At 52.5% G+C, this 25,400-nt stretch overlaps 13 protein-coding genes across 13 annotated transcripts; 8 read left to right on the top strand and 5 right to left on the bottom strand.

Annotated features, from left to right (window-relative positions):
• The first annotated feature begins 1,730 nt into the window (after positions 1-1,730).
• Positions 1,731-2,877, top strand: PPTG_11914 (hypothetical protein). Its single transcript, XM_008907165.1, has one exon. The coding sequence runs from the start codon at positions 1,858-1,860 to the stop codon at positions 2,542-2,544; it is 687 nt and encodes a 228-aa protein (XP_008905413.1). The 5' UTR covers positions 1,731-1,857; the 3' UTR covers positions 2,545-2,877.
• On the top strand, positions 2,828-4,850 carry PPTG_11915 (hypothetical protein). Its single transcript, XM_008907166.1, has 7 exons — positions 2,828-3,452; positions 3,514-3,589; positions 3,649-3,760; positions 3,818-3,998; positions 4,071-4,247; positions 4,324-4,437; positions 4,532-4,850. The coding sequence occupies exons 1-7, from the start codon at positions 3,195-3,197 to the stop codon at positions 4,622-4,624; spliced, it is 1,011 nt and encodes a 336-aa protein (XP_008905414.1). The 5' UTR covers positions 2,828-3,194; the 3' UTR covers positions 4,625-4,850.
• PPTG_11916 (hypothetical protein) lies at positions 4,832-6,141 on the top strand. The gene is made up of 2 exons (XM_008907167.1): positions 4,832-5,356; positions 5,426-6,141. Exons 1-2 carry the CDS (start codon positions 4,914-4,916, stop codon positions 5,982-5,984), a joined length of 1,002 nt encoding a protein of 333 aa, XP_008905415.1. The 5' UTR covers positions 4,832-4,913; the 3' UTR covers positions 5,985-6,141.
• Positions 5,668-8,355, bottom strand: PPTG_11917 (hypothetical protein). Its single transcript, XM_008907168.1, has 2 exons — positions 8,243-8,355; positions 5,668-8,156 (listed from the first exon to the last, which is right to left on the bottom strand). The coding sequence occupies exons 1-2, from the start codon at positions 8,292-8,294 to the stop codon at positions 6,058-6,060; spliced, it is 2,151 nt and encodes a 716-aa protein (XP_008905416.1). The 5' UTR covers positions 8,295-8,355; the 3' UTR covers positions 5,668-6,057.
• Positions 8,329-9,865, bottom strand: PPTG_11918 (hypothetical protein). Its single transcript, XM_008907169.1, has 2 exons — positions 9,499-9,865; positions 8,329-9,428 (listed from the first exon to the last, which is right to left on the bottom strand). The coding sequence occupies exons 1-2, from the start codon at positions 9,818-9,820 to the stop codon at positions 8,410-8,412; spliced, it is 1,341 nt and encodes a 446-aa protein (XP_008905417.1). The 5' UTR covers positions 9,821-9,865; the 3' UTR covers positions 8,329-8,409.
• Positions 9,866-10,001: 136 nt separating this feature from the next.
• Positions 10,002-11,743, top strand: PPTG_11919 (hypothetical protein). Its single transcript, XM_008907170.1, has one exon. It carries the CDS (start codon positions 10,055-10,057, stop codon positions 11,642-11,644), a length of 1,590 nt encoding a protein of 529 aa, XP_008905418.1. The 5' UTR covers positions 10,002-10,054; the 3' UTR covers positions 11,645-11,743.
• On the top strand, positions 11,724-14,230 carry PPTG_11920 (hypothetical protein). The gene has a single exon (XM_008907171.1). The coding sequence runs from the start codon at positions 11,795-11,797 to the stop codon at positions 13,664-13,666; it is 1,872 nt and encodes a 623-aa protein (XP_008905419.1). The 5' UTR covers positions 11,724-11,794; the 3' UTR covers positions 13,667-14,230.
• Positions 13,711-15,215, bottom strand: PPTG_11921 (hypothetical protein; the record flags this gene model as incomplete). Its single annotated transcript, XM_008907172.1, has 5 exons — positions 13,711-14,199; positions 14,264-14,368; positions 14,436-14,639; positions 14,704-15,081; positions 15,150-15,215. 5 exons carry the CDS (start codon positions 15,213-15,215, stop codon positions 13,711-13,713), a joined length of 1,242 nt encoding a protein of 413 aa, XP_008905420.1.
• A 732-nt stretch (positions 15,216-15,947) lies between these two features.
• Positions 15,948-16,607, bottom strand: PPTG_22894 (hypothetical protein; the record flags this gene model as incomplete). The annotated part of the gene is made up of 1 exon (XM_008907173.1): positions 15,948-16,607. One exon carries the CDS (start codon positions 16,605-16,607, stop codon positions 15,948-15,950), a length of 660 nt encoding a protein of 219 aa, XP_008905421.1.
• Positions 16,608-16,738: 131 nt separating this feature from the next.
• On the bottom strand, positions 16,739-18,013 carry PPTG_22895 (hypothetical protein; the record flags this gene model as incomplete). Its single annotated transcript, XM_008907174.1, has 4 exons — positions 17,781-18,013; positions 17,264-17,697; positions 17,009-17,185; positions 16,739-16,939 (listed from the first exon to the last, which is right to left on the bottom strand). The coding sequence occupies exons 1-4, from the start codon at positions 17,974-17,976 to the stop codon at positions 16,739-16,741; spliced, it is 1,008 nt and encodes a 335-aa protein (XP_008905422.1). The 5' UTR covers positions 17,977-18,013.
• Positions 18,014-19,187: 1,174 nt separating this feature from the next.
• PPTG_11923 (hypothetical protein) lies at positions 19,188-21,676 on the top strand. Its single transcript, XM_008907175.1, has one exon. It carries the CDS (start codon positions 19,235-19,237, stop codon positions 21,437-21,439), a length of 2,205 nt encoding a protein of 734 aa, XP_008905423.1. The 5' UTR covers positions 19,188-19,234; the 3' UTR covers positions 21,440-21,676.
• A 309-nt stretch (positions 21,677-21,985) lies between these two features.
• On the top strand, positions 21,986-23,013 carry PPTG_11924 (hypothetical protein; the record flags this gene model as incomplete). The annotated part of the gene is made up of 1 exon (XM_008907176.1): positions 21,986-23,013. The coding sequence occupies one exon, from the start codon at positions 21,986-21,988 to the stop codon at positions 22,910-22,912; it is 927 nt and encodes a 308-aa protein (XP_008905424.1). The 3' UTR covers positions 22,913-23,013.
• Positions 23,014-23,318: 305 nt separating this feature from the next.
• Positions 23,319-25,322, top strand: PPTG_11925 (hypothetical protein; the record flags this gene model as incomplete). Its single annotated transcript, XM_008907177.1, has 4 exons — positions 23,319-24,633; positions 24,702-24,826; positions 24,897-25,008; positions 25,082-25,322. The coding sequence occupies 4 exons, from the start codon at positions 23,319-23,321 to the stop codon at positions 25,222-25,224; spliced, it is 1,695 nt and encodes a 564-aa protein (XP_008905425.1). The 3' UTR covers positions 25,225-25,322.
• Between the last annotated feature and the right edge of the window lie 78 nt (positions 25,323-25,400).

Raw genomic sequence — 25,400 nt, forward strand, 5'->3', positions numbered from 1 at the left:
AGTAACTTGGAGCTCGAGGTCCACGGCACGCCAGGGTCTCAGGTACAACTCTTCGGCAGTCAGCTCGCTGGATCTTCAGGGTCCGGCATCCGGAGTGCTCCACTCGAAATCATCGGCATTCGGGATTCTGGGTCGTCCTTCAGGGTATTCACCACTCGCTCGTTCTGGGCGTTGCGTCATTCGGGGCATCCGTCCATGTTTCAGGGCACTTGGGTCACTATTGTCCTGGGCGTTCATCACTTGGTCAGCATTCGGAGTTCCAAGGTGTCTTCTACGTTGTCCGTCCGGGGTTGGCTTTATTCCTTCATCATCAGCTCCATTCCAAGTTCTTCTCTCAAGTCTTGGTCCATGGCTGCTCTGGATCACCAACCGGGAAACTTCTCGCCCTTCGTCTTTGTCCTTGCAGTCATCCAGGGTGGCTCGGCTCTCGTCGCTCTGGATATCACCTCTCTAGCCAGTCGCAACACTTCGTTGTGGGTCCCCTGTCGCCCTGGGTGCCCATCCAAATTTTCTTTCAGGCGCAACGTGTCATAGCTATCAAGCAGCCAATTCTTCACTTGCCGGTAGTACGACATCACTGTATTTCTAGCTAGCGGCTTTCTAGGAAGGCCAGGTGAACAGCAAAGCGGTCCATAAGCTTGATGAAGACATTGCCGTTGTCATCACGAGCGAGTGTAGACGCAACGAATCCCATCGTAACCCCTTCGCAAGCTAGATAGCGATGAAACTCGTTAATTGCTGTCTGCTTCGCGCGTTGAGAGTTTACTGGGGCGAGATCTTGAAGGCTCATTATCTGCTCCTCGTGTTGCTTGTTCAAGATGCCTTGAATGTGTTAGTGAGGAAATTTATACATTGTTGCAGTCGGACGTCGGCAAATGACTGGATATGAATGATGTCACATTTTAACTGTAGTTTTCAATACTAGTTGATCATATTTTTAATGGCATACCGACAGAATGCGTCGGCAAGTTGTCGGTTAGTAGTTACCCTACCCTAACGGATTTTATTGGCTAAAATATCTTTTATGTTGGTTTTAATTGGTAGATAGCACAAATGTCGTATTTATGTGGGCCCATTTGGTATACTTTAATGCAGTATATTTTCACTGTCGGCACGGTGACGATATTCATCCATATTCGAAAAGCGCGAGTCCCTATTGTGAGACCAAGAGTAAACTAGATACTTATATTCATATGGATAATTTCAATTTTTTATGCCTGTGTGTCTTTGGAGTTAGCATTGAGCGCGCAAAGTGGAAGGCATTTATTTTCCACTTTTCTAAACTGGCGTACGTCCTCACCTCGTGGATAGTGGCGCCTGTGTTGATCTTTTGACCCTAGCAATAGCTCGTTTACTCGAGGCGACCTGAGTACCATGGTGTATTGCTTTATCAGATAGAGAACTTCTCCACCGGTCTAATCTGGTAGGAAAGGTTTTACTGCTCAACCTTGTGACTTTACATATAACAACGGGTTAATGGACATCCTTCCCACCTGTATAAGCCTTTCAGAGAGAAAAAAACGATCAATACTGTCTAGCGAGATCCAAAAGTCAATTGAAATTGCAGTGACTGCATTCAAAGTGTCCAAACAACCGTCGTGTGTTTCTCATTCGCTGTGAAACTAGAGTTGAAATGGCAATTATCCTGGCAATTTTCCATGAAACCCTCCGAATAGTGGCCCCTACTAGTCAAGATCCGATCCGCAAACTTGCTTTCACTATGCTTATAAGCTCAACATCAGTAATCCGCAATATCCTCATGCCGGCGCTCCTGTGCCAGCCAAGCGAGTCTCCCCTGGTCGCAGATCTATCACTAGCCAAGCAGCCAGCCGCATAGTAACAACCTACCTTTAGACCATGGGCATCACCTTCGACAACCTGGACCAGGACGCTGGCCTGAAGAAGCTTAACGGCTTCCTGACGAACCGCAGCTACATTGAGGGCTACAAGTTCAGCTCGGCCGATGCCGATCTGTTCCACAAGTTCTCGGCCGTGCCCGATGCTGCCAAGTTCGCCAACGTGTACCGCTGGTACGTGCACATTGCCGCTAAGCTTGGCCTGCGCGCCATCCTGGTGACCAAGAAGGCCGCTGCTGCCCCCAAGGCTGCTGCCGCCCCTAAGAAGGCCGCCAAGGAGGAGGAGGACGAGGAAGACGATGACGACGACCTGTTCGGCGATGACGACGACGAGGAGGACGACGAGGCCGCCAAGGCTCTGGCTGCTAAGCGCGCTGAGGCCGCTAAGGCCGCCAAGAAGGAGAAGAAGAAACCCGTGGAGCGCTCGCAGGTTGTGATCGAGGTGAAGCCCTGGGAGGCCGAGACGGACCTCGAGGAGCTGGCTGCTAAGATCAAGGCTCTCCCCGTGGAGGGTCTGACGTGGGGTGAGGGCCACAAGCTGGTGCCGGTTGCTTTCGGCATCAAGAAGCTGCTTGTGCAGTGCGTCATCATCGACGACCTGGTGCTGCTTGACGACATCACGGATGCCATTGAGGGCTTCGAGGACTACGTGCAGTCGGTGGACGTTGCCTCCATGAACAAGCTGTAAGCGGACAGACCAGATCTTTTTAGGTAGGTTGTCTCTTCCAGGTACTAGCCGAGTTTCAAAGCTTGCCACAGCTGTGCTTTCTTAGCTGCTTGTGGCTGAGCTTCTTGTGCTACGAGTAGAAATTAACACAACAAAAACAGCAGAAAAACAAGATATGCAACGAGCTTCTCCTTCGGCGCAGCGACGCTTGCTCGCTCTTGTGCTGTCTGCGCTGTGATGGCTTCGGTTAAGTGTCTGCGTGAGAAATCTTTAATCGGTTGTGGACGGTTTAGTATTGTGAACAATTAGACTGTGACAAGTGCTGTAGGATATCCAAAGCTGATTGCAAAGCAGATTCATTACGTCAGCGTCCGAATCGTGACGAGGACGTTTACGAGTTCGTGGTGAGCAGGGCACGTTGAAGTGAAGAGGGTTGTTCCAAGCAGAAAAAGATCCTCCTGTTCCTGTTCGCAGAGTTCGAGGATGCGTTGTGTTTATGGGCCACTATCGCCGTAGTCAGTGGTGCTGACCTCATCACGGAATCAGCTACGGGTTGCGGCAGCCTCGGATGCCGCCGGTGGCTTGATGACAATTTCACTGCTAGAAGTTCATTCCGCATTTCGCGCTGTAGCACACACTCGCCCTCTTCATCTCCACTGCCTCAGTTCATCATGACGATCGCCGAAATTGACCACTCCAACCCCATCACTCTCAACCGATTCATTCTTGACGAGAAGGAGATCCAAGGCAATGCCGATCTGAGCGTGCTGTTCTCGTCGATCGAGCTGGCATGCAAGGTCATCGCTAGTTCGGTGCGCCGCGCCGGTCTGACGGGGCTGTACGGTCTGGATGGCTCCGAGAACGCCACGGGCGATCAAGTGAAGAAGCTGGATGTCCTCGCCAATAAGGTCTTCATTAACTCATTGAAGGTGTGTAGACAAGTGCCGGTGATCTCGTTGTCGAATAGTGCTGACCTGTGATCGCTTCCAGTTCTCGACCAAGATCGAAGTCATGGTATCTGAAGAGGAAGTCGAGCCTGTTTGTGTGGAGAATGACTCCAGTGGGAGTAAGTATCACTGTGGTAAATCCTCTGTCGTAAGTTAAGCTGACTTTGCGTGGTGTTAGCCAAGTACTGCATCGCCTTCGATCCTCTTGATGGCTCCTCCAACATCGACTGCAACGTCTCGACAGGCACAATCTTCGGCATTTACCACCGCGAGGCAACACTACATGGCGGGTACGGCGATCTATTGGGTGCAAGTGTTCATATTAAATGGCTAACTTTCGTGTGTAGTTTCAAGGATATCCTCCAGCCTGGAAACCAGCTTGTTGCGGCGGGCTACTGCATGTACGGAAGCTCCACTCAGCTGGTACTGACGTGGGGCAAGGGCGTTCACTGCTTCACGCTTGACCCGACGATCGGAGCATTCATTTTGTCACACAAGGACATGCGGATCCCCGAAAACCCAAAAACGGTAAGCGCGCACCATACCAATCCGTGGTTCACTCAATGCTCTGTTAACGACCTACTTCGTTTCCAACCGCAGATTTACTCGTGCAACGAAGGCAACTACGCCCACTGGGACCGGCCCAGCAAGGCCTTCGTGGATGAATGCAAGAACAAGCCCACCCCGTACAACGCTCGCTATGTCGGCAGCATGGTGTCTGACATCCACCGTACCATCCTGTACGGCGGTATCTACATGTACCCTGGCAGCGATAAGGTACGTATCATCAAATTCCGTCCCAGCGCCGTCGATTCGATCGTTAACCTTCTTGATCCTTGCTGTAATTCTTCAGAGCAAGGATGGCAAGCTGCGTCTACTGTACGAGGGCAATCCAATGTCCTTTATCATGGAGCAGGCTGGCGGCGCGTCCACGACCGGAACAGAGCGCGTGCTCGACTTGTGCCCCGTACGTTGCTCGTCGCCAGTGAATTGGTGCAACACATCAACACGAATTTTATACAAGTACTAACCTTTAACCGCTTGGTCTTGTGCCTTGGCAGACTCACATCCACCAGCGCTCGCCGATCTTCCTGGGCTGCAAGCGCGACGTGCAGCGCGTTATCGAGCTGTACAAGCAGTACGGCGAGAAGTAAGCAAGCAAAGTAGTGACTCGAACGTAGTGTCACGAAGCGTAAGATCTCAATTGACAACTGGTCAGCCACGTACTTGGTCGTTAAAAAAAGGACACAATCCTGATCTCACGCTTCAATTCGGCATATTCTCCTATTTTCAGCTTAATCCAGGCATATCCTAGTAACTTCATGACAAGGCCGACGTCGACAGTCTCACTTCATTCGCCACCTGCTTCAACTGCGGCCGCCGCTTGGGATCCATCATAGCATTCGCGAATCTTCTCCGTCCGTCGCACTCCTCACTAGCATCATGGCCAACCAGGTGGACCACTCGAACCCCATCACGCTCTCGCGCTTCATCTTGGCCGAGAAGGAGATCCAGGGCAACGCCGACCTGAGCGTGCTCTTCACGTCCATCGAGCTGGCGTGCAAGGTCATTGCCAGCTCGGTGCGTCGTGCAGGTCTCACGGGCCTCTACGGTCTTGACGGCTCGGAGAACTCGACCGGAGACCAGGTGAAGAAGCTGGACGTGTTGGCCAACGACATTTTCGTCAACTCGCTCAAATTCTCGACCAAGATCGAGGTCATGGTCTCCGAGGAGGAGGAGAAGCCCATCGTCGTGCAGAACGACTCCAGCGGTACAAAGTACTGCATCGCCTTCGACCCGCTTGATGGATCTTCCAACATTGACTGCAACGTGTCCACGGGTACCATCTTCGCCATCTACCAGCGCGACGCCACGTCCGAGGGAGGGTGAGTAAATGCTGCAGAAAGTATTAAGTATCACTAGGATAAAGCATTCACTATTGTGATATTCTACAGTTACAAGGACATTCTGCAGCCCGGCAGCAAGCTGGTGTCGGCCGGCTACTGCATGTACGGTAGCTCTACGCAGCTAGTGCTGACGTGGGGCAAGGGCGTGCACTGCTTCACGCTGGACCCGACGATTGGAGCCTTCATTCTTTCCCATCAGGACATCCGCATCCCGGAGGAGCCCAAGGCCATTTACTCGTGCAATGAGGGCAACTACGCTCAGTGGGACAGTGCCACTAAGGCCTTTGTGGACGAGTGCAAGACCGGACCCAAGGCGTACGCGGCGCGTTACGTCGGTAGTATGGTGTCGGATATCCACCGTACCATCCTGTACGGCGGCATCTACTTGTACCCGGGCAGCACGAAGGCCAAGGACGGTAAGCTGCGTCTGCTGTACGAGTGCAACCCCATGTCGTTCATCATGGAACAGGCTGGCGGCATGTCGACCACTGGCACGCAGCGGACCCTCGACCTCGTCCCGACGGACATCCACCAGCGCTCGCCAATCTTCCTCGGCTGCAAGCGCGATGTCGAGCGGGTCATCGCGCTGTACAAGGAGCACAACTAAGCGTAAGCCATCGATTGAAAACTTTAACGTGGTAGTCTGCATTGTCAAGGCATTTATCTAGCGTTCACGAGTGTTACATGTCAGCGACTGCGTACTTGTATGCCTCCTCGCTGACTGCATTGTTGGCATTCTGTCGCATCATGATCTTTTCCTCCCAGTTCGTACCGCGCACAACGCCATCCCAACGATAGCCTGGCTGGATTCCAAAGCGGTTGGGTGGGGCTGGAGGGCCGGTATACTTCGGCTTCTTCTTGCTTGTCTTCTTGTTTTTCTTACTCTTCTTCTTCGTCTTGCCCTCCACCAGAGGGTTCTCCTGGAACACCTTGCTGTTGATAGGATCGAATGCACGCACACGCTCCCGGCGCTTCTGCTCAAGCTCCTTGTCGTCTTCATGCCTGGCAAACGGGGTCTTCTTCATCTGCTCCAGCAGCTCCTGTTGCGACTTGCGCTCTCGCTTCTGTACTTCACCTGTACCCCATTCGTACTCTTCACGCTCTTCACGCTTCCGCTTGCCATCCAAGATTTCCTGTTGGCGAACCATCTCGTTGAGCATGTCCAGCTTCCGGCCGCGCTTGTCACGATACACAGTCTCAGCGTTAGCACCCATTTCAGACGCATCAACGCCACGCAAAACATCTTTCCGCTTTGCTGCGATCTTGCGCTGGTGTTCAAACTCAGCAGCAGTAAACAAGCCCGCTTTCTTCTCTTCCTTGTCATCGCTTGTCTTCTTCGGTTCCCTCTTCACCTCCTTCTCGTCACTGCCTTGTGATTTGTTACCACGCGGCTCAGTCTTGAACTTTTCGGGCGAAGGAGACTGCGCTGCCGCATGTGAATCCTTACGAACTCCACGGTCACCCGGCATCTCGTCTTTCATTTTCGTGTCCATCGATTTGCGGCGTGAAGGCCGGCGTCTAGGGCTGTTTGATCTTGAGCGAGAGCGTCGAGGAGATGTTGAGCGATGCCCCTCGCGACTACGACGACGTGGGGACTCCTTTCTTTGTGGTGATTTCCTCCTCGACGACCTTGTTGGAGAACGCCGGCGGCGTACGGATGGTGAGCGACTGTCACGACGACGTGAGCGCGGAGATCGACTGCGGCTGTGGCGAGCTCTACTTCTCCGAGGAGAAGCACTTGTGTCGCGATCCCGACCACGACGGCGTCCTCTGTCACGGCTTCTACTTCGGCTTCTGGAGGATTTTCTGCTACGGCGCCTGACTTCCCTTGAATCAGATCGAGATCGCCTTGAATTTCCACTAGAACGAGGAATGTCCCGGCCAAGAGAATCTACGCGTCGCTGGCGATCAGGTGATCGAGTTGGCGAGCTTCTCTTGTCGCGTTTCAAGGAATCTCGGCGGGATCTCCTCGGAGGCGAGGCATCGTCATCTCGGCGTGATTTCCTGAGAGGTGAGGCATCTTCCTCTTTAATAGCACTTGGCTTACGTGCACCTAGAGATTCGGCTTCCCTCTTTACTCGGTGACGAGGGGGTGAGGCATCGCTGTCCTCTTCATGCACACGCCGAGATCCTTTACTTGAACTGTGCTCATCGCTAGGCTTCCGACGAGGCGGGGAAGCATCACCTGTGTCACCACTGCGATGTCTACGAGGTGGAGATGCGTCATCTTCCTGATCCCGCTCCCGACGCGTATATCGTCGAGGCGGTGAGGCATCTCCCCCACCTTCCTCACTTCCACTCCTCTTTTCACGCCGCTGTTTCCTTGGCGGCGATGTTTCTTCGTCGCTTTCCTCTCTTCGTCTTCTCGACGTTTTCTTTTCAGTATGTGAGCGTCTTCGCGGTGGAGAAGCGCCGGTTCCCTGCAGCGGCACCCCATCCTCATTCTTAGCACGTTTTGTCGACTTCTTTCTCGGTGGAGACAGGTCTCCGTCCTCGGCCTTATTCTGCTGCTTCTTTCTACCATTGAACTCGTCCAGGTACTTGTCCGAGTCCACGTAGACCGGAAGATCCTGTGGATCCACCAGCTCCTCGCCGTCCGCAGCAACCACCAGCGGCTGTTCGTCATCAGCTGCGTCCATTTCCCACTTCTTCTCAATTGCCTCTCGACTAGGCGCCGACTGTTCCCACGTATCGTCCGCGTCCACCACGCGTGTACCCAGCGCGGCAGATTTGGTCTTTTTGGCTTTCTTGGTCTTCCTCTTCTTCTTCTCGGCAGCGTCTGAAAGAGTAAAAGTTTAATACGAGGAAGAAGATGAGTGTCTCAGTTACACAATGAGATAGGATAGAGTACTACAGGAGCCGTACCTCCACCGCCGCCGGACATGTAGCGCTGCAGGTATTCCAGCTTGGACGACATGATCGCCACTAGATAAATGGTCGAATGACAAATTTAGTGCCGAAATTAACATCAAAATTAAGATTGTTATTTTGTGTAGTTTGGGTGTATCCATGTGTATAATGTTTGCTCCATTTCATGGCTTCAACATCGCGCGCAACACGAAGGACATGAGCGAGCCGGCCGTAAGACCGATGGACAGCACGAAGAAGATGACACTGCCACCTAACTCTTTCTCGGCGTTTCTACGGAGCAGATCCGGGTACTCCATAAATGCCAATGTACACAGCAGTCCGTTGGAGAAGGCGCAAGCGGCCATGAACAACATGGCTAGCACGTCGCTGCGGAAGACCACCGTCGTGATCACCTCGTGCGACTTGTTCTGCAGGTTGCAGAGCATCAGAAGTGGGAAGAAGATAAATCGAGCTAGACTGGCCAGCAATACTTTCTTCTGTCCCAGCTCGGGCCACCTCGACGCCGACAAACGCGCCACAAAATCCGATGCGTTGAATAGGATAAGCGTGAACGGCGTGAACAGCTTGTCGAAGAAGATGCTCTTCTCCGGCTGTGTGGACTTGATCGCCGACGTGATTCCAGGGAAGACTCCCATCGTGATAACGAAGACAAAGAAGGTTGCGGCAGCGTAGAATCGGATCTTGAAGGCGACCTCCATCATGTCCACCTTGTTCGAAGCTGCTGCTTCGTCGTCTTCTTCCAGCAGGCGCTTTCGCGGTGAAGCGTCCAGTGTATCGACCGTATCAGTCTCACTGGATGCATCATCAAAATATTCCTTCTGATGATGTCCTGGGTGGTCGACACTCTGGTAGTGGCGGAAGAGCGTCATCCGCGTAAGGATCGCGAACGCCAGTAGACACAGCACCAGCGTAATAAACACCAGCACGAAGTACAGGAATCCGCACAGGTCTGCATTAGCGTGTAGACTGTGGAGAAGCCTGGTATCATCTTGCCCCGCCCACAGAATAACGAAGTTCGACAGCGACACCGCCAACCCAGCGAAACTCTGGCCACTAACCACTGCCTGTGTGTACTGAGGCGGGAAGGTCGCCACAATGCGCAGTAGTCCTTCCTGCATTAGCGTTGAGGCGCAGGCAACGAGCAAGATGCTCACCATTGTCGTGTGGAAGAACGAGTAGCCTACAACAGTGTGAGGTATATTGGTGAGTTGGCTGTGTCATCATGTATCACAGTTGGCACAACACCGCACCGTGGAACTCGGGCATGCGCGTCCAGGCGCAATGCATGAACATGACACCCATGATGACGATGAGCGCGAAAATTACGGTGCGTACAGCGCCTGCCATGCGCTCAGCGATGACCGCTGTGCGAATAAGCATCGTCATGAGCGTGCTGAAGTTGAAGGCCATACTGAACCAGTTGAGAAACGAGTCCTCGTACGTAGTTCCCTGCAAGCGGCGCTGGAAATATGCCTGCGCCGTGATGAACACGTTCCATGGCAGTGAAGATCCGATGCCGATGAAGAAGAAAATGGCGAACACTACGCCCGAAGTGTGCTGTCGGCCCCCCATGCTGCTTGATGCTGCTTGAAGAAGATGATTTGAGAGCTTTTGTCTTCGTGGAGTGGTCCACGTCATTAGGGCACGTTGAAGTTGCTTTTGTTATGATTCAAAACTATATTTCATAGTATATGAGCTTGGGGTTTGTTCATGAATGTCCGTTTATTTCCGATGCAAATCTGATTATGCGGCACTGATTATGAAGGCACTCCCGAGTCAAGATTTTCTTCGGACGGTCGTCAAAGAATGATGTCGTCGCTGTTGCGCTGGGTGGACACAGAGGACGAAGATGAGGACGATAGCGATTGGATGCCCGAGTACGAGGGCGAGTCCGCCTCGCTAGCATTCGAGGAGGACGACGGTACGCCAGTCATCTCCTCGGAGGAGCGCGCCAAGTTGGACAAAGTGTTCGACGGTGAAACGTATGCCCCACGAGCCTTTCGCCGCTCCGAGTTCGAGAAGAAGCAGCGGGAGCAGATTCCGTTCGAGCGCATCGCACACCAGCTGCGTGGCTATAACGAGGACTCGTCCGCATCCTCTCTTTCGCGCAAACAGCTCATGTTCCGCACCTTGTGCCACCGCGAGCAGGTGGGTACCTCGTCCAAGGCGCAACTCATCAAGCTGCAGGAGACCTTCATGCCCTTCCAGGAGAACAAGCAGTGTCGTGTCGTTGACTCAGTGCGCGATCGACTGTACTGCGGCGGATTCAATAGTACCGGATCGCGATTTTTAACTGCCGGTCAGCGCGGAGAGATCATGCTGTATGATACCATTGACTGGACTCACACGGCGTTCCTGCCCGTGCGTGACGTCAGTTGGACAGTCACCGATGCTAAGTTCACACCCGACGATAGCAACGTCGTGTACTCCACCATCAATAGCAACGTTCGTATGGTGAGCACAAACTATGAAGAAGATGGGAAAGAGCAAGTATTCGCGCTGGCACGCCCGACGAGAGGAAGGGGGGATAGTAACCCAATGCGAATGAGTCGTTTCGGGCGCTTTGGTGTATGGTGCATTGACATTAATGCGTCTGGAACGGAATTTGTAGCTGGAACGTCTCAGAGCAGTGTCGTATTGATGGACATGGAGACCCGCGTACCACTGTGTCACGTTGTAGGTCACCATGACGATGTCAACGCTATTGCGTTCGTCGATGGTCCTCTGCATACCAATGTATTTGTGAGTGGTTCAGACGACTCGCTGATCAAGTTGTGGGACCGTCGTGTGCTGTCTGAGTCGAACCCGAAGCCACAAGGTGTGTTTCCTGGCCATACTGACGGTATCACGCACATATCGTCGCGTGATGATGGCTACTACTTCATCTCGAACTCAAAGGATCAAACCACTAAGCTCTGGGATATTCGGAAATGCTTCTCGTCGGATAACTACGACAAACTACCTGCGTTCCGCAGACCTTACTCGTGGGACTACCGCTACCAAGCGTATCCGGGTCGCAATATGATGCCAGTGGAGCATCCAAACGACAAGTCCGTCATGACGTACCGAGGCCACATGGTGATCGAAACGCTGATCCGCTGCTACTTCTCGCCGCTGCATTCGACTGCCCAAAAGTACATCTACACAGGCTCAGCAGACGGTCGCGTGTACGTGTACGACAGTATATCTGGTGACCTTGTAGAGATCTTTGCTATGAAGCCCAACGGCCTCACTCGCGACGTGCGTTGGCATCCGTTCGAACCCACGATCGTGTCCCCGGATTTCTATGGCAAGTTGTGTGTCTGGCAGCGCCAGGATGAAGAACAAGAGCAGCCACCCAGTCGACCAACACCAACTCGGCGTTCTGCACGCCTTCGCCATCTACGAGGTTATTAAGATGCACGGCAGGTCAAAGTTTATGGGTAAACAGTGCACGGACCTACTCGAGCAATAAATGTATTCATCTTTATCACTAAATGGCTACAAATTTGCGCATCATAGACACGTCACTGAAACGAGGGTAGCCATTAAAACCATTCCAACACCATGGGCGAATATGGAGAGCTCCAGCTGACGGACTTCGTGGTCGATGAGCAGCCCAGCAGCTTCCTAAGGCTCACTATGAGCCGTCGCATCAAGGACAAAACGATTGCAGAGCCCAAACTCATCCCGTTCCTGCTGCAGCTGCTTCAGTCCGAGTCTGCAGCGGATTCTACCACTTACGATGCCGATTCTGTTGTGAAGCGCGTGCTTTATGGCACTGGATCGCGTCGTGTGGTGCTCTTGGATTTGTGCGACGTTCCAGTGGCTGAGAAACTCCGCGAACTTCTTCATGAGAAGCCCTGTGAGCTTCTGGGTCGACGTCCCATGTACGCGGAGTTCGCGATGCCTCGCAAGGAGCAGGAGGCGCGCGATCGGCTGCTGAGAGTGCACAACGTGCAACGCAATGCGGGTCCTCCTGGATTGAGAGTCCCTGGGTTGAGATTCGAGGCAGAATTCATCACTGAAGCACAGGAAGCTGCCTGTGTGGCGTTCTTTGAGCGGGAAAATGGAGCCCACTGGGCGAACACCATCCGAGCGAGACAGGTGCAGCACTTTGGCTACGAATTCAACTACGATACACGCAGATGTGACCCGGATCAGCCCATCAACGAACCCATTCCAGAGGTGCTGCAGCCCATTATTGACAGGATCGTAGAGTGCGGGATCATGGACGGCGACAGACCCGATCAGATCACGGTGAACGAGTATCTACCTGGACAAGGAATTGCCTTCCATACGGACACCCACTCAGCATTTACGACGACGATCGCGTCGTTAAGTATCTGTAGTGAAGTGGTTATGGACTTCCGCCACCCGGATGGTGTCCAGAATGAAGGCGTTCTGCTACCAGCGCGTTCACTGGCTGTTATGAGCGGTGCTAGTCGCTACAAGTGGGAACACGCTATCGTTCCACGTACATTCGATGTAATAGACGGAAAGCAGGTCCCTCGGCAGCGTAGAGTGAGCATCACGTTCCGTAAGATCCGATCGGGTCCGTGTGAATGCTCTTTCCCCAAGTACTGTGATACCAAAGAGCGTGAGGGACAAGAAGATGCTGAGGAAGAAGAACAAGATGCCTCTGGGGCGGAGACGACTAGTTTGGCGCCTACTACAGTGGAGAAACAGTACGTTCATGAGTTTTATGAGACGGTAGCCGCACATTTCAGCAGCACACGACACAGTCCGTGGCCGAGAGTTGCTCAGTTTGTGGCTTCATTGCCGAGTGGATCAATGATCGCTGATCTCGGTTGCGGGAATGGCAAGTACATGAAATGTGTGGACTCATCCCAGAGCTTCGTTGTTGGCGGTGACCGCAGTTCGCGACTTGTGAACATTTGTGGACACCGCGGTCTTGATGCGATGGTGTGCGACGCACTGGCAGTCCCGTTGCGGTCTAACTCGTGCGATGCCGCGCTGTCAATTGCTGTACTTCATCATCTCAGTACTCTTGGACACCGTCTAGCAGCTGTGAAGGAAGTGCTGCGTGTTCTACGTGTGGGCGGACGTGGGATCATCTACGCATGGGCACATGAGCAGATGAAGGGCTCCCGTCGTCGCTTCGAGGAAGGAAGGCAAGACTTTATGGTGCCTTGGAACCTTGACAAGCGCTTTGCGTTCTCCACTGAAGAAGACTCTGTTGAAGCTAGCGAGACCTGCGAAATGGAGACCGAAAAGGACCCTAGCGAGGATGGAGAAGGACCTGGTGACGACAAGTCGACTACGAAGGTGCAAGAGCCCGTGGTGGTTCAGAGATACTGCCACATGTTCAAACAAGGCGAGTTGGAAAAACTAGTCGAGCTTGCAGGCAACGCCCAAGTGGAGGAGAGTTACTTCGATGAATCCAACTGGGCTGTGATTCTTCGACGAGTTAGCTGATCCAATGGCAAAAGCCTCATGTTGTGAATAGAGTGCCTACACAGTTATGACGGTAATGTCGGTCCATGCCTCATGACTTTCCACATCTCTTTCTGAGTCAACCTCGGTTGTTCGTCTTCGTCACTGTCTGCAGAGCTCGCTCTTCGTCTTCTTGGCTTTGCCTTGGGGTCTGTTCGCTGTATCTCCTGCTTGTAAGTTAAGTTGTGTGTTGGCAAGATGAACGAGGAAGAGCAGGCATCATAGATGCCAGGTCCGATGGTGTGGGCACTGGCGTGGCCCGCTGCGACCATCGAGGTCAGCAAATCTCGACTAGCTACGCTACCGAAAGCATTAGTTTGTTTGCGTCGCAGCGGAGATAGCGGAAAAAGGTCACTTGCAACGTCACTTTTTCCATTCTCGCCTTCATTGGTCTTGTAACAAGGCTCATAGCTTCCTGGCCCTCTTCGATATGCTTCAAGCGCAGGGACATTCTTACCAAACCGCTGGAACGTTAGTTCACGAAGATTAGGAGATGCAAGACGCTTTCCCAAACGCTACAGAATAATCACAGGTCTGTTAGAAGCAAATGATAATTTGACGAAATCGGGGGCCCTGTACCTCGACGCTTGCACCGAGTTGGTGATACGATTTTGCCAGCTCTTTCGAGTACACTGCGGCATCCTTTTGCTGTTGTTGATGCAGTTGACTGTCACTACGTACTCGCTGTTGTCAAACCAACAAATGATGAATGCAAACTTTCGTGCAAATCTACAGGTTAACATTTGCATACCGTGATAAATGCGGCTGCGTGTTTTGATCGAAATGCTGAGCTCGCCACAGTTGAAGCAGCAGGATCGACTGTACTGCTTTCAAACCGATAAAGTCCTGGTCCAGGACTGCATCCCTTACGTCCGAGAGCTGCATTATTTTCTAGTATCCCGTGGCGTTTTTCGTGCGTGAAGGTGAATGGAGTGGCGCCCATTTCTTGGTTCCTCTGTCATGCAAACGGAATGTCAGTCAAGCTCCCCATTATGCAGAACTACTTATCTCGATCTTACAGCACGATCCACTTCGTAGCTGCCAGGGCCCAAAGCGAAGTGTAACTCTTGAGCCGTCATTCTGTCTTCATTCCGTACTTTGTGATGCTGCAATGCTATCCGCTTGCGCTCCGCAAGGATCTCCTTCATCGTGTAGGCTCGAGGGAATTGGCCTTCCACTGTTGGCGAGTACGAACAGGCATTTGGTTCACTAATTTCACGCAAATGCTGCAGCGAGTTTTCTTCCAAGGCTTTCAGAGTTGTGGCTATTGCAGGTGAGGAGGCCGCAGCTTCAACGAAATGTGACGATCGTTCATGCTGCTCAGGTCGATGATATCCAAACATTCCGCTAAGGTATTTTCCACCAGGCAGCTCCACAGGCGTGTAAGTACATGGATTCTAAGTACACAGAAACAGACATGTCATTGAAAAAAATGCGGCAAGCCTTACACCAGATTAATACGTACGGGTTCACCCTGTCTGTATCGGTTCAAGTCCGGGCCAAACCGATCTTCAGTAGCCAGGAAGGCCATAGTTCAATGTAGAACGGAGAGATAATCTTCTTGCTAGAACTCGCGCAGATCGAAGAAATAACCACAGTAGATAAAAATACTTACTCGTGGTACCTTGGTGACTCAACACGTAGTACTTGAATTTTGACGACGCACGCAGAAGGGGTCGGCCACTTACGAAAGCTTCTTGACAGTCTTTCAAAAATGCCGCGTTGACAACTTTTGAGCTCGAGCCGGGCAAAATGATCGCGGTTGTGCAGAATAGCTAAACGCACGTAGAACTGCAGCGTTGGCGGAGAGACGCGCCTACGTTTTACAGCTCGTACGACCAGAGATTCAATTGCCCCGTCTTCAAGCCAAAGATGTAGCCACCCCCACGAAGCTGTTCGTAGATAGATCTATTGCGGCTGTGCTTTCCTTCATCAATCACGATCACCAACTCGCAAAAGGCGACAACTTCTGGTGCTTGGATTCCAGGAAGTGTAAATTTGCGGACGGAACAAGAAATCAGATGAGTACGTCAACCATCGGCCGCTCAATAGCATTCGCGTGTCCTGTGTCAACGCACTGCATCAAAATGGAAAAGCGCATCGGTAATAGCCGCCAGCGACATCGCGAGCTGGTGAAATGAATTGTTCGACAACTCATCATCCTACACCAACTGCCGGAGGTCTCGAGGTTATGTGCCCAGATCTGCGAATCGGTTTCATGTCTCCATGAAGAATTTGTCGTGACATCCCAGCGAAAAAAAAATCAACACAGCACTGGAGCATTGTGTTTCTTCGTATGCGAGTTGCATAACCCTCCTTTGTGTGCATAATTATCGCAGCCTTCCACTTGGCACAATGTTACTCCGCCGTGTTCGCGGCAAAACCCTCCTTTGTGCACATACTTGTTGCAGCCATCGACTTTGCACGGCATTTGACCACCATGCACCCTGCACTTGTTTTTAGCTTGTTGTCGTCGACTACATCCGTCCACAATGCACAGCTTTCCACCTACACCAGCATGCTCACGACACAGACCAGCTTTGTGCACAAACTTTGGGCAATCACGAACGCGACAATTTTCCTTGCCGCCGTGGATCCTGCAACGGTTGTTGACCTGTTCCCTACGAGTGCAGCCTTCCACAATACACAACTTCACACTGCCTCCACCACCATGAGCTCTACACAATCCTTTACTGTGAGCAGCCTTTTCACAACCATCGACTTCACAGTGGGTCCGACCACCATGAATTCGACATCGGCCTCTAGCTTGTTCTCGACGGTCGCAGTCTTCAACGAGACACAGCCGACCGCCTGCACCTCCGTGTGCTCGACACAGACCTGTGCGTTGGGGGTAACCTCGACACCCGTGAACAGCGCATTGCCGCAGCGGGGCCATCGCACTTCCTGCAGGTGCAGCAGACATTCTCGTCTTCGTAATTTCTCAAATACAAAATTCGTAAGTTGTATTTTTGTCACAAGTCACAGATTTTAAAGGGCTAGAAATGACCTCGTTTGAGTATGCGTCCGTGTCTGGTAGAGGACTTGAGTCTATGGCTAGTCCAGATCTAGCCACAGACTCAAGTCCTCTATAGGAGATAGCTCTGATTCGGGCGGTTCTGTTGAGTTGAAATTGGGCAAGTGCTGCTTGACGTTGCAAGCGCTACCCTTTGATTGGGTTTCTGCACAAGTGGTCTGCAGCATTTGCTGTTTCTGCCGTCGACGAATTGCCTTGCGGCCAATGTTGCTCCGTTTGCGCTGCGCCAACCAGACACAATTCACAAATTAGCAAACATCATTGAGCTTTTCACTATTAGTTCGCCTCACCTGCGGTAAAGCAATATCCAACGCCCGCGGCCAGTCACCGAGCTCTCGAAAGTTGATCAGCACGTCAACAACTGTGTTAACGTTTAAAATATGGTCCAGCCTTTCCGTGAAATGTTCCTGAATCGGTAGACGGACAGTCGTAATGCCTGCTTCGGTTGCTGCGTTAAGCGATGCCCCCTGCAACATGGTAAACAATATTCATTGAACTATCCTGATACAAACTCTGTTTGCATTTAACTATCGCAGTGCACTCACCTTTTTGCGAGACTTGTCCACAATGCCGCCAATCACGTAGATCTTCGTGGGGTCCATTTGCTCAAGCACATTCGGTGAGTCGGGTGATAAATATACGAGTTCCTCCGGCGAAAAGTGCTTTGCAACGCTTACAGCGCCACGCCGCCATTGGATGAACCAATTGCTGGCGCCAAAACGTTCGAGCGAGTGTTCCAGTTCCTCGCTGGGGTTGCAGAAAACCAGTTGGAACGGCTCTGGCATCTGCTTGATCGATCCGTAGCTGAGCTTCAGTTGATTGGCGAGACTTCGAATTTCCTTGTCGTTCATGATGCTGTCGAAACTCAAATCGATAGCGATGCGCTGACTGGAGCTATCCGCTGCAGCCGCTCGCTGCAGACGCTGTAGAGCTTCCTCCTTCTCCGCAGTTTCTTGTATCAAGAATTCTCGACGTTCCTCTGATTGGTTAGCCAGTGGCAAATGCAGCCTCGTTAGTATAAAGCTTGCGGTCGTCTTTATAAGTCATAGTAACCATGCGAACCTTTGGTCATGGAATGCAGCAGCTCTAAGCGTGCTTTCTTCTGGCGCTCACGCGCTGGGCGCTTCGCACGCAGCAGCGAATTTCTTCTACGGGGTTGACGAGACCCAGGGGAAGGTGTAGGTGCAGCAGTGACGACTGCATCAAGCTCGGAGGCGCGGGCGGGGTCGTCGCGCGAAGGCTCTGAAGTCGGGATCATTTTGTGGTCGAAAGGTGTCAATTCTTGATTAGGGTCATGACTTTTGTGTGTACCAAATATTTTGGGAACTAAGAAACGGCTGGTCTGAATATTTTAACTTGAGTAAAGTATGTCACTTTAATAAGATGTAGTGATGGCTACAAGTACGTCAGACTGGTCCTTGAAGCAGGCAACTGCTTAGTGATGGAGATCCCGGCGATGCCAGTGGAGTCCAGCGCAGACTGAGCAAAACGTCTTTATCTTTGGCTCCATGGAGAGCACGCTGCTCACCTCACTTGATGCCTCCTACTACATCTACCGGTATGGAGCAAATCACCATATTCCGACTCTGCGAATGAGTCAATGAGTTGCCTCAAGTATACAGCGTGCCGATCGCTTGCCTGCGTTCTCGTCTTGCCAGCGGAATAGGCTTGTACCTGTATCCCGAGTGGCTACTATATATTGTTTACGATTCCTAAAGAATCAAGCGGCTCGCTTTAAAACGCACACTGGTATCTGGCGCATCAATGAGCATATGCCCGCAAGGATGTAGACGGACTGGGCTTCCGCAGTTGTAGTGTCCTTCGAAATTGCATCGTCGCACTGCGCGAGCACGCGGCAGGATAGCCTTACGTTAAAGGGGAAGGAGCTCTATGGCAAGTCGCACCGTCCACGCTGCGCCAAGCCGAGTGAATTCTAGCAAATGTGCACTCGAACGAACTTCACCGTGGAGTGATTTCACTGCCATTTCGAGGCATCGAACCGTGATGTATGGTGGGACCAAGGGACTGTCTCTCTTTGCCATACGAAGAGCGTCGTGAAGATGCGGAGAGCAGTGCAGTGGGTTACAACAGCGCTGTTAATTAGCGCGAGAAACGCACTCGATGCCCATGGCGTAATGGAAGCATTGACTCGATTCGTGCCTCCTGTTTTCGGGTAACGCGATATCCATCCCAAGGCGTGCAACACTCGCTGGAATTCGCTGCTATTGCCTCCGCTCAATGCGCCAAATGGCCGGCGTTTGCAGCGCGGTGACACACAGCTTCAAGGGACATTAGTCCAGGGGCAAGGTGAGCCTGGCGTCGTCCCATTGCAAGTTGCGGATGGGCATCAAGTGTCCGGTCCAAAGCAGGTTTTTATCCAATCAGGATCCTGTTCGCCTAGACCTGAAAGTGTACACAAACTTGTCGGTCTCAACGATTCCAATCCTCCTCATTTACATATCCTCTCAACATCACTCTAACACAAAATATGCAATCGCACATTTTTTTGCTGCATTATGAACTGTTGTATTGCATCAACCTGTCAAAATCACAAGAATATCTCTTCGTGGTCGGGTTGTGGACAGCAAGTCACGCATGAGCTCCAGAGTCCGGCGTGGACGAGGGCACAACGCGAGCGCACCCAGCTCGAGCCTTGCTCCGCGGCCACAACCAGCGCTTCCTTGTTCCCAGCAGCTGAAGCTATGGCCATGGCCGAGGAACCTGCAGCTGCGCCGGCGGTACAGGCGTCACCCAAGCTCAAGAAGGCGCCGACGGCGGTCACGGACACGAGCAGCACCGCGAGCAGCAGCGACAACGAGAAGAGCGTCAAACCCTCGGCCGAGCTGCTGCAGAAGGAGCCGCAGGAACAGCCAAGCCGCTCAGTTCGCGCCGACTCACTGGGCGTGGACCGCAGCTCCCGTCCGCACTTCAAGGAAGGAATCCGTCTCGCCGAGATGGGCAAGTGGAGCACGCTCATCGACCGCGTGGCGTCCGAGCCGCAGCTCGCGCGCCACAAGGACCACCACGGCATGCTGCCGCTGCACTGGGCCTGTACAGAGGACGACACCCCGCCCAAGGCTGTGCGTGCGCTGCTCGCAGCCTTCCCCGAAGCTGTGATCACCAAGAACAATGCGCAGTACCTGCCGATCCACATCGCAGTGAAGGCGCGTGCACCCCTGGAAACACTCAAACTGCTGGTTGAAGCACGACCCAGCTCGCTTATGGAGGAGACGCCTGCGGGCAAGACGGTGATTCAACTGGCCAAGGAGATGCAGCTTCCCCAGGGAGCCATGGAAATGCTCCAGCGTGCCGAACAGGACTATCTGGACCTCAGCGAAGACGATGACGAGGCTTTTGACTATGAGGACGTCAAGCGTGAGATCGAAGTACAGAGTCAGCTCTTACGTGAGAGTATGCTACACCCACCGTCGATGAACGGCCCGAACGCTTCGTTGCCGCCGTCGAACCCCATCGGCGCCGCGTTTGACCTCGGTGCATCGCAGAACCCGTTTGAGAACAGTCAGAACATGGTCACGACGCTCAGCTTTGTGGACGGCACGCTAGTGCAGTCGCAGTGCAACTTGTCCAAGTCCGTGTCGCTTCCTCGCAAGACGGAGGGACCCACACAGGTGGTGACAGACACCTTATCTCCACCCCCGACATCGCTGGCGACACAGGCACGTGGCGCACCCGCACTGGGACCTGGACGCTCCAAGAGCGCTCGTGAGATTTCTCAAGCGCCAGCCCCCGCTGCATTTGACGACTCATCTTTCGGCCGACCGATCTATGAGCCTGACCACAACGCCGGTGTGTGCGGCGTATGCTACAAGAAATTCTCCATGTTTCGCAAGAAATACCAGTGCAAGGGCTGCTTTACGTATCTGTGCAAGAAGCACGTGGCTGGGAAGATTATGCTGCCGAATTACTCCAAGAAGCGCTCAGTGTGCGGTGACTGCTATCGGATTTACCGCAATGGGCCCATGTCGGCGAACACTGCGTCTGGAGTTACTGGTGCCGGTGCGCGCGCCGCAAGAGCATCAGGCAGCCACATTTCCGGGTCTGGTCCTCCAAGTGATAAGAAGGGCCCGAACCTACGCACTACGACGTCCCTCCCTGCGCCTTCGACGGTGTCTGCACCATCAACTGTGGCGGAAGCTACGGACACGATCAGCTCCAACAGCAGCATGCTGTACAACAACACTCGTCCGAGTAACCCCCTCGGTTCTCGTCTTAACAGCGCACGTACGACCCGTGCGGAGTCTACCCACTCAATGGTGGGCCGGCCGTCGAACGTCCCTGGCCCGCAGATGAACCTGCGTTACAGTACCAATACTGCTGGTGCACGGCCGAACCGCGTGCCGAGCGGAGGCCGCACGCACGGCAGCAACACTGCGATCAGTGACACGACTGTGAGTCTTACGGACAGTGACCACCAGGCAGCTGATGTGAGTGCTCTGCAGCACCGTATTGCGACACTGGAGGAGTGCAACAAGATTCTTATGAATCGTGTGGCGGATCAGGAGAAGCAGTACAACGAGGCCATGTTGCTGCTTACAACGACGATGACGCGTGTGGCCGAGATGGAGATCCGTCTGCCTACGGAACAACGCAAGTCGTACCGAGGAACGGGTGGCTCCACTACTGCATCGGAGAGGGCATCCGAGGTGGATAACAGTGATAAGTTCTCCTTCGCGACCCCGTTGGTGGAGAAGTACGACTGAGTGCGAACCAGTGTGAAGCATACGAGTGAAGTATTAGTATAGACGTCGTCGCGTGCTTGGACAAGGGAGCAAGGGCTCTGAACGGACTTTTTTGCTACAGACGTATCGATAGACACAACATGAGATTCGAGTGATAGGCTTGCTAAGCAGCGCTATGGAAGATTATTATATGTTCTTGATGAGCAATGTAATGTGTCAGTATTTTATCGAACAAGGTCATGTTGAAGAGGTCAAACACCATGAAAAAGATCCTGGGACTTGTTCGAGGTAGCCGTTGACGCTAAGACCATTCAGGCGGAAATTCGTAAGCACACTAAACAGTTGAAGTGATCGCCATTAATAGGTAGGAGCAGCTAAGAAGTGAAGGTAGGTTGGCTTCCCAATGTAGCAAAGATATTCAACAATTCCTATTGTTAGAGCTCCGTGAAGATGCCTTGGTCTGCAACGCAGAGGAAAAGTGTTTTTATTTAGGTATTGTAGAGCTACCAATCGATCGTTCACTTTCGAATCTGCCAGCTTTGAGAACCAGAGCAACCACCTCGCACCATGAGTGACCCGTTCGATTTCCTCAACCCGATCGCTTCGACCAAGACCCCGGCCGAGAAGGTTCTTAGTCAACCTCATCACGCTCCGGTAGGAGTTCCTCCTGCTCCAATGGCGCCGATGAACGTCGGAATGGGTATGGGCATGGGAATGCCTGCTCCGCAAGGCAACATGGGCATGGGTATGAACATGAACATGAACATGAACATGGGTGCTCCACCTGCTTTCAACGGTGGCGGTGTGCCCATGAACATGGGCGGTATGCTGCCTCACGGTGGCATGATGCCTGGACAATTTCCCGGTGCTCCTGGAATGGGTCTCGGTATGAACCAACCCGTGAACCCGTTTGGCCAGCCTCCGGCTCAGCAAGGTCCCATGTACGACAACATCAAGAAACTTTTGGAGAAGAAACCTGCTGTCGATGATGCGTCCATGGACTTTTTAGAGAACCTAGGCGGTGGTGCGAAGAGTTCGAGTAATCCCTCGATGGAGCCTGTCCGATCTCCTGAGCCCGTAGCTCCTGTGAATCCGTTTGGTGCCCCTCAAGCCCCAGCTGAACTAGATTTTAGCATACTTGGTGGAGGTGCTCCGCCTTCTTCCGCTCCTGTCCAACCAGCGTCGCCTGCTTCCGGTACCAAATCCAGCGCTCTTGCTAGCCGTCTTGCTCACGGAAAGCGACCAACCCAAGAGGCTGCACGCAAGAACCTCGGATTCAACGCAGGTGCCTTTTCTGGCTCCGGTCATGCTAAGATTTCACTCAAGACTGTGGCGGGTGGCACCATTTCTTCGACGTCTAACGGTGAGCCCACTCTTGACGATTTCGTAGCTGGCAATGCACCGTTGGCACCAGTCGATGACATTTTTGCGGCCACACCGACTAACCCTCCTGCGAATCCCGCTGCATCGAGCTCCAACGACATCTTCTGGTAGAGGCCAACCATCAAGGCGTGACAACTACGTTATTATATCTAACATTTCAATCAACAAGAGCTTTTCCTAATTACTTGTGAAAAAAATCTACCTTCTTCAACATATCAGTACGGCTGCGATAGCTTTTCCTAGATTATTACTCCTGCCCATGCGCATCTGTGGTTCAGGTGAACCTTCACCTTTCAACGATCGGCCGTTTTGTCCAGAGTCATCTCTAATTATGCGTTGTGGAGTCCGTTGCGAACCACGCTGTCCCAGCGTGTGTGCATGGAGGAAAGTTTCTATATATATGTGGCGGAGTTGGGACGTTGGTAGCTTTCACTATTAACCTCAGAACGACTTTCTCGCCATTGCTCAAGCGTCCAATTCCAGCATATATCAATTACTCTACTGAAAACTCGCAACAATGAATGACCCTTTCGCTATGCTGGACCCGGTGCAGAAGCCAGGATCGTCGTCCAATGGTTCTTCTGCATCGAACTTCGCCACTGCACCGAGGCCAGCCTACCCACCGATGGCCAACCCTTTCGACAATTTCTCGAGTGCTAGCTCTGGAAATTCAATGATGATGCATCAACAACAACAACCGATGTACCCAAACGGTGCTAACTTTATGACTCAGCAGGGTCCTCCGGCATTTGGCGGTCTCAGTGGTGGAAACCAGCAATTCGCGACGTACAGTCCGTACCAGCAGCAAATGCCAGCACCTGCCCCGATAATGATGATGCCCCCACAAATGCAAATGCAACCACAGATGCAAACGCAGGTGCAACCGCAATTTCAGCAGAACCAAAACAATGTCCCCACCAAACTGACGCCGATGCCCACCTTCGGAGGCGAGCCGATCATGTATGACAGCATCAAAAACGTCATTAAACCAGCAGACCCGTTCGCCACAGCCCCCAATTTCGCAGCGCTTCGTGCTCCTGAACCCACGTTTGCTCCGCCGCAGCCACACCAAGCACGAGATACGAAGTCTACCATCGTCGACTTTGACCCCTTCAGCCCCAAAGGTGCCACGCCGCGATCACCGTTTGACTTCCCCGACGATGCCACAGCGACAAATACCTCAACAGGATCAAATGACCGTTTTTCGTCCTTTGGAGGAAAGCGTCCTACACAGGAAGAGCAACGCTCGCAATTGGGATTTTCATCGGAGGGCTTTGCTGCTGCGTCGGCCAAACCGTTGCAACACAGGATCTCTCTTCGGGATGTCAACAACAACACCAGCACTAACAATGAGGACACTACCCCGTACTTCCTCGAGGGCAACGACGCATTCATGCACTCAAATTTTGCCAATCTGGACGACTTTGAAACTAATACTACAAGAAGAGGTAGCAGCTCAGCGAATGCATCCACAGAGTCCACCAGCCAGGGAGAGATCCCCGAGGAATGTGGCAAAGATGAATACGATGTTCGCTTCGAAAGTGGTCGCAAACTGGGTGTTCTCATGGAGCGTGTCGACGTTTGGAACGCGGCCAACCAGCGCAAGGAGACCGCAGTGGTGAAGCTCGTGGTCGAGAATGGTGCCGCTGACCGCGTGGGTGTGTCCATTGGTAGTACCGTGGTGGCTATCAATCGGAAAAGCGTGGAGAACGAGACCTACGTCGCCATTTTGGAAATGATCAAGGCTGCTCCACGTCCTCTTCGCATGCGATTCCAGCGTGGATCTCAGAATAAAGACACTACACAGGGCACTATCCTTACCAGAATCTCCAGTACGTTCTGACAGCGTTTTGCGCTATTAGAAGTTGAGTTGATACACTAACGTTGTGAACCTGTTCAGATGGCACATTTAGCGTCGGCAACCTTACGTCGGGCAACGCGACGTGGACAACTAAGTACTTTGCGTTTGGAGGTTCTAAGATGGATGTTCTCCAGCTCTTCGTATCACGAGCAGCCTACCACGAGGTGAGCTCTTTACTTTCTTTCTATTCTTGAAGGTTTGTACTAAAACCGTTGTCTTTTATCGTGGTGTTAGTGTGTGATCGCTTTGTACGAGAAAAGAGGCGTGCACACGCAGATCCAGTCCTTCCGTCTGTGCCGAGACCACAAAATCTCCCCGATCAAGAGCAAGATCTACAAGGGTTATGGTATGTTGCACATTTTCATCTAAACACGTTTGATAATCACTGAAGACTAACCTACATCTTGCACTACTAAAAGGAAACCTCCACTACTTCTCGCTGTCGGTGCCTTCGCTGCGCTTCGTAGCTGCCAAGTTTGCAAGTGACGACTACGCGACCATCAAGAACATTTGGTCCAACACTTACGATGCCATTGAACGCAAGAAGCGCATGGCGTACTAAGACCTCCACCTTACACCTTCGTCGTCTCCTAGCTGCAGCTACTTAAGTATAGTTTTACACCACAACTATCCTTGCTCAAAGAAAGAATTTATCCTCGATTAGCTTGTCAATAACGTGGTCAAACAACGTATTACAGCGGCAAGGATAAGAACGCTTCATGAAGATCCATCCACAGC

The sequence above is a fragment of the Phytophthora parasitica genome (genome assembly GCF_000247585.1).
Source record: "Phytophthora parasitica INRA-310 unplaced genomic scaffold supercont2.25, whole genome shotgun sequence".
Taxonomy (NCBI): domain Eukaryota; phylum Oomycota; class Peronosporomycetes; order Peronosporales; family Peronosporaceae; genus Phytophthora; species Phytophthora nicotianae.